General features: G+C 36.1%; 2 protein-coding genes across 2 annotated transcripts in view; one reads left to right on the forward strand and one right to left on the reverse strand.

Annotated features, from left to right (window-relative positions):
- Nucleotides 1-6,384, forward strand: part of LOC110106647 — a gene marked incomplete in the record, with an annotated part of 17,533 nt that extends 11,149 nt beyond the window's left edge. The window contains 2 exon segments of the mRNA XM_020836598.2: nucleotides 3,856-4,427; nucleotides 6,011-6,384. Of these exon segments, the coding sequence (XP_020692257.2) occupies nucleotides 3,856-4,427; nucleotides 6,011-6,073 (635 nt within the window).
- Nucleotides 6,385-8,150: 1,766 nt separating this feature from the next.
- LOC110106694 lies at nucleotides 8,151-12,239 on the reverse strand. The gene is made up of 3 exons (XM_020836671.2): nucleotides 11,376-12,239; nucleotides 9,357-9,529; nucleotides 8,151-8,622 (listed from the first exon to the last, which is right to left on the reverse strand). The coding sequence occupies exons 1-3, from the start codon at nucleotides 12,123-12,125 to the stop codon at nucleotides 8,493-8,495; spliced, it is 1,053 nt and encodes a 350-aa protein (XP_020692330.1). The 5' UTR covers nucleotides 12,126-12,239; the 3' UTR covers nucleotides 8,151-8,492.
- Between the last annotated feature and the right edge of the window lie 409 nt (nucleotides 12,240-12,648).

The following is a 12,648-nucleotide window of genomic DNA, read 5'->3' on the forward strand; positions in this document are numbered from 1 at the left end:
TCCCCAATGGTTAGTCGTATGCACGATCCAATCTGCCCTTCCATCGACCCATTCGTGTCGAGTGTAGAGGCCTACGATCGTTTTGTCCTACGGGATAGTGCGGCTGTACCCTCTGCGTTCGTACCCCACGAGCGGTGCTCTTTCGGAGGTCCACACTCGCCTGCGGACGCGGTTCCGCTCGACCGCTCGGACAGCTCCTCGCCTGGGACGCGTCGACGCGACTCGGACAGCGGAAGCAACGGGCAAAGAGGCGGGAACAGCGGGCAAAGAGGCGGGAATAAAAAATTTTTAAGTTAAACGGGTTTTCGGGTTGACCCGGCAACCCGTTGGTCAACCCGAACCCGTCCAGTTTTTGCAAACGGGTCGGTTTTCCGAACCCGAACCCGACGTGCTTCGGGTTCGGGTCAACCCAAACCCGAAAATTACGAGTCGGGTTCGGATCGGGTTTTCGGGTCGGGTCCAATATTGACAGGTCTAATTTGAATGGGGGTTTTTCTGACGATCTAGACTAAATTTTGATTAAATTAATCTAAGAGCAAAACATCCACCGAGATCTAGTGATATAATATAAAAAAGAAGAAAACAACAACATCAATACAATTGCCAGTGACTTATATAGGAAGATGCAACGAATTAAGATACTAAAACAACCTGTAATAAAATGCCTGATGCCATTGAGCGCAAAATGAAAGTTGAAGAATTCATAGGAGAGTTACCAGAGAAGACCTTGGCGATCGGAAGGAAACCAACTTTTCCTGAGAGATCTCCACCTGTGAATCCTTAGTTATGTGCACATTCTCAATTGGGATATTAAGATCGTTCAAAGCCAAGTAAGCCGAGTAGCAGAATCGTTTAGAGTAGGAGAGGAGATGATGAGGGCTATAAATTAATCAGCCACAATTAGCTATTTCTTAGCTATTTCAAAAAAAAGTCGTGGAGCAATGAGAAAAGAAAATTATTTCTATAGGGGAACAATATATAATATTGTATATTGTTATTTTGACAAACTATATAACATATATATAAAGAAACAAAGTATTATTTGATGGGTAGAGAAAGGTTACCAAAGTGGCGGTGAGGAATAGATAAGTCTGTAAGACAAATGGCTTTGCATTAGTAAATAATAGAAATGACTTCGCATTGGTAATTTTTCAAAGTAATTACAGCAATCAAAATTAGTAACGTCTTTTTTGAAATGAAGAATTGAACCCAAAAAATCATCAACTAATATGTAGTTTGAGGTAAATAATTAATTGTATGTTTTAAATCAAAGATAGGTTTTAGTTGCAAATAATAATTTGTTACTTACTCATACCTTTCGAGCACTTTGCCTTCTAAATTACACAGGCACCTTCACTGTTCAGATGCATTATAAAAAAATTATAACGGCGAAAACTCTGCAAATTATATAAAAAAAATAGTAATCAAAACAAGAAAGACGGGAATAACTGAGATAGCATAAACTAAATGACAGATGTTCAAATAAAAACCTAGAAAACAAACGATGTAGGAGAAACACATAAAACAAACGGCGCAGGAGAAACCAGTCTATAGGAGAAAATGATGAAAACAAACAGCTCATCTCCCATTGTGACTTCGAACCAATTGGAAGAATGTAGGAGAAACCGATCAAATAAATCTCATTTTCCGGAACCTTAACCTATCAAGATGAAGATATGCGTCAACATAAGACACATTTCGAGTGTCGACGCGCCCACCAGTAGAGGTCACAGATCCAAGCAGCTCCCTGCGGTAGAAGATGGAGGAGACAATCGAGCTATAGTAAATCGCAAAAAAATTAGGATTGCGAATCTTGACTTCCAATCCCATTGCAATGTGAATCGAGTCGGAGGGAAGAGGTGTAACTGTATATCGGTATAGGCGGAGGCGGAGGCGGAGGCAGACGACGCTGAGATCAGGGTTGTGGATGGCCAGAGGAGGGGGATGGCGGAGGCGAGGAGGAGGATGGAGAAACCGCCAGAAATAAGAAAGGAGGAGGCAGAGAGAACTTGGAGGCAGCAGCGGCGACGTTGGAGGGGGTAGACTGGGAGTAAGGTCTTCTCCGATAACTCTCCTATGTATTCTTCAACTTCCATTTTGCGCTCAATGGCATCAGACATTTTATTACATGTTGTTTTAGTATCTTAAATCGTTGCATCTTTCTATACAAGTCACTGCAATTGTATTGATGTTGTTGTTTTCTTCTTTTTTATATTATATCACTAGATTTCTGTGGATGTTTTGTTCTTAGATTAATTTAATCAAAATTTAGTCTAGATCATCAGAAAAATCCCTATCCAAACAGAACATAAGCTAAAATTTACCAAATAAATATTTTAACTATGCAAATCTTATCATTTAATATAAGATTCAGTAAAATTTTAAAATCACGATTTTTTAGGTTTACATCACTTTTATGTCTCTTATTCTATATTTAAATCAGAATCTCAAAAATTTTGTCAAATAAATTGTTAAAATTTAATCAGATTTAACATATATGATACCAAGTAGTTCTAAAAATTAAATGCCTCGAAGTTTTACAAAACATGAATTGACCAAAATTACTGTGGCATCCTAATTGAATCAAATGTTTGTAAGCAAATAGTTTGTTTTGTCGGGCTTCCTATGTGTTGTTGCCAGCCATCTTTGTTGCCTGTTGAGGTTGTCGAGTTAGAACTTTCTGTAATTTCTTAATTACTATGTGTGGAATATTCAGTTAATTATCGAGAATACTGCTTTTGTTTCCTTGGATATATCTCTTTTGATGTTTTGTAGACTTCGTATTGATTTAATCATAAATCCACTAGCATTTTTTTTTTGAAACGTCCTTGTGATAGTATTATTTGTTATTCCAATCTTTGATATTTTTTTATTGGAAATGGCTAAGAAGAAATTTAAACTCCTAAGATATTTTTTTCTTATTTAAAAATGGATTATTCTGGATATTTTTAGTTATCCACATTCTCATTTTATAATTTTATGTGTCTTTATAGTTTGGAAAAATCAACCTTTTTGACTTTTCGATTTGTGAAAGTCAAGACTAAGGATCAAATGAAGATGATTGAGCTAAAAAGAGAAGTTCAAGAATATGATCTATTAGTATCAGACATTGAGGAGGAATACAGCCAAGCTCCATATTTAGTAGGCTCATAGTAAATTTTTTTATGAGTAATCTGTCTTTGATTTTTTTTTAATTTTTTGTGCGGTTTAAATCTTGGGATGTCCTAGGAGATTCAAGCTCCAGATTTTTTTTTCTTACATCATTAATATTGATATTTCAAGTATATATGAATAAAAGTTGTTTTCAATCATTGGTTGGGTGATTGCTTCTCTTTATATGGTCATTAGGTTTATGCTTCAAATATATTTAGGGATTATATTAGTCAGCGTTATTGCTGTTGTTTATTTTTTTTTTCATCTTTTATAGTTTTGTTAAATATGTAATTTAATGGGATCATTTGCTTGGATGTTTACAAAATGGTTTCATACATTCTTTTTTTATATAGATAATATCATTGATATAGCATATAATAAATTTTAAATTTTATTATATAAATTTTTATTTTTTTTAAATTTTATTTACATATTTAAAATTACATAAGATATTAGTACTGTGGAAATTTAATTTATTTTTAATTAAAAAAATTATATTATTATATAATTTTTATATCATCAAAATTTTATTTCTTACGTCATCCGGTTTAGTCCCAGTTGAACCATGTACCTCTCCTTCTCCTTCTACTAATTCATTGTCCAGTCCGATTTTCACAATCTTGATTTTAACTAAACCACCGCCACTACAATACCTCCAAAGACTGTACCATGTTAACAAATGAGAGTGATTTTTCTGTTCAGGTGCTACGATCGATATTGTTGAAATCGATCCTGTTGTTATCTCAGCCTCAATCGAAGCAATGGGCTTCCCTTCATCTGCTGCAGTAGAACAACTGGAACAAGCATCCACATCACAACCTTCTGATTCTGACAAATTTCTCTGGGGCAAACTACATAACCAACTGCAGCTCTACCGATCAGACGCCGAGAACTTCATCATCCATAGTTCCAAAATGTATGATTTGATCTTCATAGATGCTTATGACGGCGACGACATATTCCCTCGAAAGCTTTGGGACTCAAATGGCCCCTTTCTTCAATCTCTTCAAAGAAGGCTTCATCCTGTTCATGGGACTGTGGTGGTTAATCTCCATGCGGATTCGGATGGAGGTGTTCTTCCAATGGGTACGTATGTTACTCAGGTATGTAGAGCATATAAGGAGAGCCTTGGTTTTGCTTTCATTATTTCAGTTCCTTGGCTATGTAATCTTACTCTTGTGGCTTCTAATGGCGTGGGGTTGGGGAGAGTTCATCAAGGGATTTCTTTGAGTCGGGACCTGGTGCTGAGTGCTCTTTTGTCCAAATCCAATATGGTAGAATCTCTTCTTGACTTGCCGTTTTCTTGTTTGCAATATATCAAGAGAGATTTTGAGCTGGTTGTTTGAATTGTTGAAATCTGGTTCCTTTTCTGTGAATGTGATGATTTCTTATAAAAATGTGCAGTTATTTTTAAGAACTAATTGAACTGCACAGTGGCATCAAGTGCTTTGTTTTGTGATTTGTGTTTTTAATCTGTTCAAAGTGGATGCAGTCAAATATCAGTGTTGTTGGTGTGTGTACCTCTACCTAAATCTGGATTAATTATTATGTGCGGAAGTCGAATGTCCACCATCCGGAGACCAATTAGAATGCACCACATCACCCCTGTGCTCGGTACCACGGCTCGGTACTGTTGAACTGACGCATTCTGGTTGGTTTTTGGACAGCGTACCACGGCTCGATACCTGACGTGACACATTTTGGTTGGTCTTCGGACGGCGTTTTGCGACCAGTCTCCGCACAAAATAATTTCTCCTAAATCTGAACTCTCTTCCCCTTATTAAAAGCTTGGAAAAATCAAGCCAAAATGTCACCAAAGTCTAGTATATTTATGTATATTGAACACCCTAAATATTAATGCATCTTACCATATGTGCATTGATGGCAGTTGGCTAATGGTTTCAATGCTGATAACTACATGATGTGTGATACTCATTGGCTGATAATGTTGAGTTAGAGCATGGGGGTGTGTTATGTTTCCTATTGATGCATATAGCTCTTGATGGTTATCAAAGAAATCATCACTCATTAGGATTGCATTTGGACAAAAAAGATTGATCATCAGATTTTTTTCTTCTTTAGCCTTTTAGAGTGTTTGTTTAAGATATTTATTCAATAAGGTTGGAAATGAACTAATACATTCGTCAAATTAGATTCGACTCGATTAGAGCTTGGTTATGATTGTTTAATTAACTAATTGAACAAGCTTAAATATTTTTAGTAATATCGAATTGATAAATGTACAAGCTTGAATAGTTTCGTGCTCAATTCATTTATGATTTCAAACATATTATTTAGAATTTTTGGATAAGCTTGTTAAGAAGTTTTATCAAAGCTTGATAATATGCTCATTTAAGATATGATTACAAATATAATTAATATGTGATTATGTTGGATTTTTTTAATTTTAAATATTATGTTATTTTTGTTAATGAACATAAGCTATTTATTTATGTTCATTAAATTATTTATTTTTTTAGTACTTCATCCAATCTAAGTTTCATTTGCAAGCTTAATAGAATGTTTATTAATAGGTTCAGTAAGATTTGTTTGGTTGACTAATAAGTTGTTCAATATTGTTTCTTATTAATAGTTTGGATAAGGCTTGTTTGGTTAGCCAACGAATCAAACTCGAATCAAGCTCAAACAAATCATAATGTTAGATGAATTGAGGTTAAACATTATCACAAATTCTTGAATCAAGTGTTAGCTTGACCTTGAATAGGATTTTGGCATATGAGCTCAATCTCAAATAAGCTCCTATGCAATTTAGCTAAATTTGATTCATTTGTAGCCCTATTTACTATCCATATAAGTGCTCATCTTGCTCTAATATAGGAGAAATTATTATGTGCAGACATCGGACTGTCCGGAGGCTAACCAGAACACCCGACGTCATTCAGTGCACAATGATACCTAGCACCGGTATCAATAAAAAGTGATGTGGCACGTTCTAGTTGATTTTCGAACGATGTCCGGTGTCCGCACATAATTTTTCGCCTACCTTTGCGTACCTTGATGCTTCTCTTTTTGCTCTCCCCTTAACACATTCTCTTTATATTTTCATGTCTATTTTTCTTGCATGTTATAATTAAAGCTATCCTAATACATTGTATAATGAGAGGAGAAAAGATTTTTGGAAACCAAGGTGCTTGGATGACACTTCTTCCTTTGAATAATTATTGATGCCAAGCTCTCTCCTAAATTCATGGAGGGAAGAGCTCTTGTCAATTTGAAGGTTCCTTTAGAGGCAACAATGTTCTTGGTGATAACATAATAATGTTGAAGCCATCTTAGCCCTTCATGACTTTTCCAATGCAATTCATTGCTCACATGAGAAAAATAAAAAATAATGCAAGGATGCATGACATACTTTATATTCGAACGCATGTGTCTTTAAATTTATATTGAGATTAGTATAATTTTTTAGAACATATATAAGTAATAATCTCATTACGAATTCAAAGGATGGATTTTAAGCTTATTCTAATACAAATTGTATTACGACTCGTATTTTTTTTTTCAGTTTACATAATTTAAGGTTTCATTTCGGACAATTTTTTTGTTGCTTCTTAAAATAGCTTTTCAGTATAAAAATTAAAATTTTTATATTTTAAAACTGCTTTAAGATGCAGTAAGAAAATAGTCACAAACGAAACCTAAATATGACATCATTGAGTTTTATTCTCAACATATTGCTTGACTCATGAGCTCTTAAGCATACAAGAAAGATATCACAAATTTTGCTTCAGCTTAAACATAGGGGAAGGATGACTCCCTTTCTTATTTTTCTTGTAGTTGTAAGACATTAGAGAAGCAGAATCTCCTCTTAGTAGTGGCTTAAATTGAATTCATTCAGGTTATATAGGACAGAAAGTTACACTTTATTAAGCTAGAAGTTATTAAATTTTGAGCTAGAAGTTATTATATTTTGATGGACAAAACACAGAGAAGGCTAATAGATACATGAGCATTGAGTAGCTCATCCATGACCCTCAAAAATAGGTGAAATTATTCTGTGTGGACACCGAACGTCATCCGAAGATCAATCATAATACGCCACGTCACCCACGGCTCAGTACTACTGGGTACCACGGCTCGGTACCACTCGGTACTCGACTCGATACTTCTGACGTGGTGCATTCTAGTTGGTCTCTAGACGGTGAACTACGTTCGGCTTTCGCACATAATAATCTCTCCAAAAATAAAGTCTAAGAAGCCCACCTTATAACATAATATTTAAAAATGTGCCAATATCAATCATACTATTTCACCTCTTCAGTGACATTAAATCATCCAAAATAAGTATATTCTCATATAAAAGAATTGCTATAAATCTACTTCTAATCCATACAAAATCTTTATAATGGTGATAGTTAAAATAAGAAAACCTTTAAATGGTCTTCCAAAATTAAGATTACTAAAGAAAGATGTAAGGTGTAAGATTAACCTCAAGATTATAAATGCATGCAATATGCTCAAGAACTAGCTCAATGATTGAAACCTTAATAAGTTTAATGTTATTATTGATATTATTGCTAGTTCCATACTATTAACCCCCTTTGAAGATCATCAAAATCATCCAATGTATCTTGAAGGAGTCGAGGTACTTTAAGGGATTGAGTTAAGGGTAGACATGCCTATGTTCTGCTTGATTAAAGACTTATGCTTCATTTGAGATGACTTTCTTACTGCTTCTTAAAACAGCTTTTTAATTTTTGTACTAAAAAACTGCTTTAAGAAGCAGCAGTAAGAAAGTCATCCCGAACGAAGCCTTAGTTCTTGTTTGGGACAACATTATTATTGTTTTTAGACGCAGCTTTTTAGTATATAAATATTCTAAACTAGAAATTTAAATATTAAAAAATTACATTCTATTTTATCTTGTAAAGCTTTGATTATTTCTTGTTCACTCACAAAAGAAAAAATAAAAACATTAAAATATTTTTTTTTGTCAATTTATTTTCTATCTATAAAGAGTCAAATGAGCCTGGAGCAGTAGTAACAAAGGATTTATTTTCATTGATAGTTCCATGATGAAGCTCCAGGCGTCCAAACAACTTCACAAGATCTATCGTTTGCACACTTTACTAGCAGATTTAATAGCGAAATAAGGTCAAATTCCTACTTACTGAAGAATCCCTTCTGCTGAACAATCAGAAGTGGCCCATACAGGAAAAATTATTACGTGGGGCGTCTGGATTTGTCTGGAGGCTAATCCGGACACACCACATCACCCGGGGCCCAGTGCATCCGGGTGACAAAGCGCGTATGAATTCGCCTCCGGACAGTCCGGACACCACACGTAATAATCTACAGATGCTTGTCTGCTGTATTCATCATGCGCCTGCTGAAGCCAATGTGCCAAGTTGAAATGGCACTTCACTGAGTTCTTGTGATCCATCGTCTTCCTCAACTTCTTCTTCAGCAGTTTCCCATAAGAAAGAGGCGTATGCAGCTTGAACAAAGCTGCACATTGAAGGTAAATCAAATGTCTTATTTTGAAAAAAATATTGGGTCCATATATTTTGATCAGAATGAATGAATCTCTCATTAAATTTATATTAATAAGTGTAATATATTAAAAATCAATAATAATAAATGATATGATCTGAAAATCCGACACAAATCCGACCTAAAAAATTTCAGTTTCGGTTAATCCGTTTATTGGGACGGATTTGAATATGGAATTTTAACCTGTTTTATTAGCGACTCAGGTTTAGGTTGACCTGCAAACTCAATAGTGACTTGTTTACTTGTTTTTTCTTTTAAATTTTTGCTTGTTCGTATATTCTTCCTAACTTTATAGTTATCAAGTTACAATTTTTTTTAAAAACCAAACGGGTTGTCGGATTAGGTTTGTGTCATTCGGGTTGTCGGCAGGTCGGTTTTGGATCGAGTAAGTTCAAGTAAGGTCAATTTCAGGTCGTATTTGAACCCTACCGATTACCCCGTCTGACACCCCTACTTAAAACAAATTCAATAACTTCCAAATTCATTGAGTCAAATTTTATATTTTCTTGCAACTACGAATAAGAGGAAAAATTATTTTGTACAGACACCAAATGCTTTTAGGAGACCAATCAGAATGCACCACTGTACCGCAGCTCAATACTGCTCGGTACCACGACATCCGGACTTAGAGTTGCGTTCGGCGTCCGCACAGAATAATTTCTCAGATGAAATGGGTGTGCATTGCTTACCAATTATTTTGATCTATGTTAGCAGCGCGCTCAATGTAGGTTGAAGCCCTTTCGAAGTCACCGTGAAGCTCCCAGACTAACTTGCCATACTGCGAAATCGTCTCTGCATCATCTGGATCAGCCAGGATAGCACGAGAGTAGTATTCTTCTGCTTGAACAAGATTCCTTTTGCACTGTAGCCATGAACTCAGGCATATTAGATCAGATTTCAATAAAAAAAACAGATACCAAACAAGCCATTTCTTTCAGTGCGTTTGGAAAAGTACAACTTTATCAGTAAGAACTTAGAACTTTATCAGTAAGAACTTATTCAAACAAGCAGTTATGTGCTTCTGAATTAGATAAAGCGTTCTGCTTAGGCTTCTTTTGGGACTGCTTTATAAAGCGAAAAAAATAATAGTCTAAAGTTATCCCAAACGAAACCTTAATCTTTAGAAAAGGAATGAAATCAATCATAAAGGTTAGAATTGGCATATATATCTATAAACATAACTCAATATGTACCAAATATGTTCACCCTCAATGAGCTTAGTCGAGGGGCTTGCTCGCCCAAAATGAGCCTCGCCCCGGGGAGTGTTCGCTGAGCTAGATCTGAGCTAGATCAAGAACTGATAGATATTCGCCATAATGAAGCTCACATTATAGGAGTTCGCCTTCTTGAAAACCGATCAACATATGTTTCGTTTGAATTCGACCGTTGAACTCATCTAAGCATGCCTTCACTCGAAGTGGCAATTGCCTTATGAAATTTAGGGTTTTTCGCCAACACTCCCCATCAAAGGCCAATTGTCTTTTACGAATATCCTTGTCCAAACTATAGGAGGCAAATACCTACAAAGCCCACAATTATGACCATGGGCGGATCCACCACATGCTTAGGGTGGGCAAATGCCGACCCTCAAAAAATTTTTTTTTTAATATTTAGAAGGGAAATTTTGAAATATTTTGAATATTTTGGGCATTTTTCCCTCCCTCAAAATTTTTTTTTGCCCTATTTATATCAATACTAAACATCTTTGCCTATCCCCTACAATTTTTTTTTTGCCCACCCTAAAAAAAGAAGCTGGATCCGCTCCTGATTATGACTCTATCAACTACGTTCGTAGCCGCTATAACAAGACTTGTTACTTGTCCCAAGGGACTCGCCACTTGTCCGAGGAGCTCACCTTCATGAATCCGTCCAAGATACTCACTTCTTTGTCATTAAAAAGATGAGGGTATTGCATATTAAAAGTGTTGCTTTAAATTTCATCATTAGAGACTTTAGAAAATTAATTTTAATAATTCATATTAATTAAGTAAATTAATATACTTCATAATTTAAGTCGATTAAATAGAAATTCTTATATTTAATTAATGATTACTTAATATCTTATTCTATGCTAACTAAAATTTAACAAGAGTAATCATAATTAATGAAAAATTTATTAATTAAAACTAGCAATGTTCAATTAAACAGCTTTGATAGAAAAACATTAATTAAAAAAGTTAATTCAAACTTAATAACTAATATTAGCTAATTAAAAAGATATCAACTTTGACTAAATAGAATTTAGTTTTTATTTAGCTTAATAAATTACTAATAAGCAATTAATTGAGATAACATCTTATGCTAATAATGATTTAGTTAATCTAATTACTAAGTTAATATAATAAGACATCATAGACAAATAAATCTTTGATTACTTAAATCATTAGGAAAAAAGTTCAGTGATGTATAAAAGTTAAATATTTTGAGCAGATCAATAAAAGGATCCCAAGGAGAACGAACAATGGAGGGAGAGATTATTCTGTGCACGCAGAGAGATCAATCATAATACGTCATGTTAATGGTATCGAGCTGTGTACCAAGAGGTACCGAACCGTGGTACCGAGCGGTACCAAGCCGGGGTATCGAGATGAGTACCAAATAGTACCGAGCTGAGTACCGACCAACAGTTAACATGACACATTCTGATTGATTGATTGATCTCCGGACGACATTCAGAGAATAATTTCACCAATGGAGGGGTATCATACCTCATAAAGAAATTGTGCATAGTTTCTGAGAATCAATGCGTTGCCAGGGTCCTCCTCAATCACCCTCTTATAATACATTTCAAGCTCATAACCTTCTCCTCCATGGTCAGTCTTCACTGAACAATTCCCATCTCTCCCATCGCCGCCGCCACCACCACCAACCATAACTGCGCCACCATCAACGCCAAGGTTCATGAGCCCGGAAGCCAGCCGATCAATCCCGAGCCCTCTCGCAAGGAAAAGGGGCTGGGAAGCCCTCTGGCTTAGCTCATTGAAACTCAGATCCACACCGTTCTTCTCTCCATGTTCTAAAAAGCTGAACTTCTCAGCAATCTGATAATCCTCTTCCTGATCCTCTATCTTTTCCTCCTCATCTTCTTCGACTGTCTTATAACTGTACAGGGAGAAAGATGGAATCGTCTCCAGAGCTGCATCTCGGCGTCGGGAAAAATAGGGCTTCAGTGACCTGTGGGATTGGGAATCATCAGAGCAGCTGGAGAGGAGATCTTTGATATTTCCTTCCGAACGAGTTCTTCTAATCATGCCGGCGGATGATTCTCGTTCGGAGGAATCCGATATATGGGGGTAACGCTGGGAAATTCCGTGAAGGATGGAGGGGGAAGAGGACGCCGTTCTGTCAAGGTGGTGGTGGTGGAGTTGGAAGCCATTGTTAGGGCTCTCAGAAAATAGCGCAGAAGAAGAGGAGATGAGTGATCCAAGGATCGGAGTGGAAGAGCTTTTCAGCATCATCTTCCGGCCTCTCAGATCTCTGAACCCTCTGTAAGAAATCTGTGAGCACCGTGGAGAGTAAAAGTGTTAGCTTTTATCGCTAAAAGTCACGGGCGACGTCACCATTACCTGTGAGCCAGCTAGCTACAGATCACCATAACTTACAGTAAACAATCTCAGCCATGCTAGACGAAGGATAATGTAAAGAAACAATCAAATCAAACCAACTGTCTTAAAAGATAAAGAGTGTTAATAATTGATGAGATATGCTACTTTGATCCAAGTTTAATTACGCAGCTGATTTTAATTTGTTAAATGGGAGTTTTAACTATTAAATAAAAATACCATCCGAGTACGTACTCCGAGTCTCATTCGATTCCCCTCGAGCGTTAGCGTCTCTTAAGTGGGGCTCATGAAGCGCTGGCTAGGACGTGGTGGGTGCCTCTTAGGTCCATCGAGAATTAGTCAAGCTGTCAAGCATCTCTTCGGGGTGGCAACAGGTTGATACTGTTAAGAGCAATTATAATATTTACTTTTGTATTCT

The sequence above is a fragment of the Dendrobium catenatum genome, unplaced genomic scaffold, assembly GCF_001605985.2.
Source record: "Dendrobium catenatum unplaced genomic scaffold, ASM160598v2 fragScaff_scaffold_998, whole genome shotgun sequence".
NCBI lineage: Eukaryota > Viridiplantae > Streptophyta > Magnoliopsida > Asparagales > Orchidaceae > Dendrobium > Dendrobium catenatum.

Bases quoted from the DNA above. Each gene is read 5' to 3' on its own strand.
- LOC110106694 (XM_020836671.2), bottom strand. From the start codon at position 12,125: ATGATGCTGAAAAGCTCTTCCACTCCGATCCTTGGATCACTCATCTCC. The intron at 9,530-11,375 runs GTATGATACCCC...TCATGGCTACAG, and splicing joins ATGCACAATTTCTTTATGAG to TGCAAAAGGAATCTTGTTCA. The intron at 8,623-9,356 runs GTAAGCAATGCA...TTCAATGTGCAG, and splicing joins AACATAGATCAAAATAATTG to CTTTGTTCAAGCTGCATACG.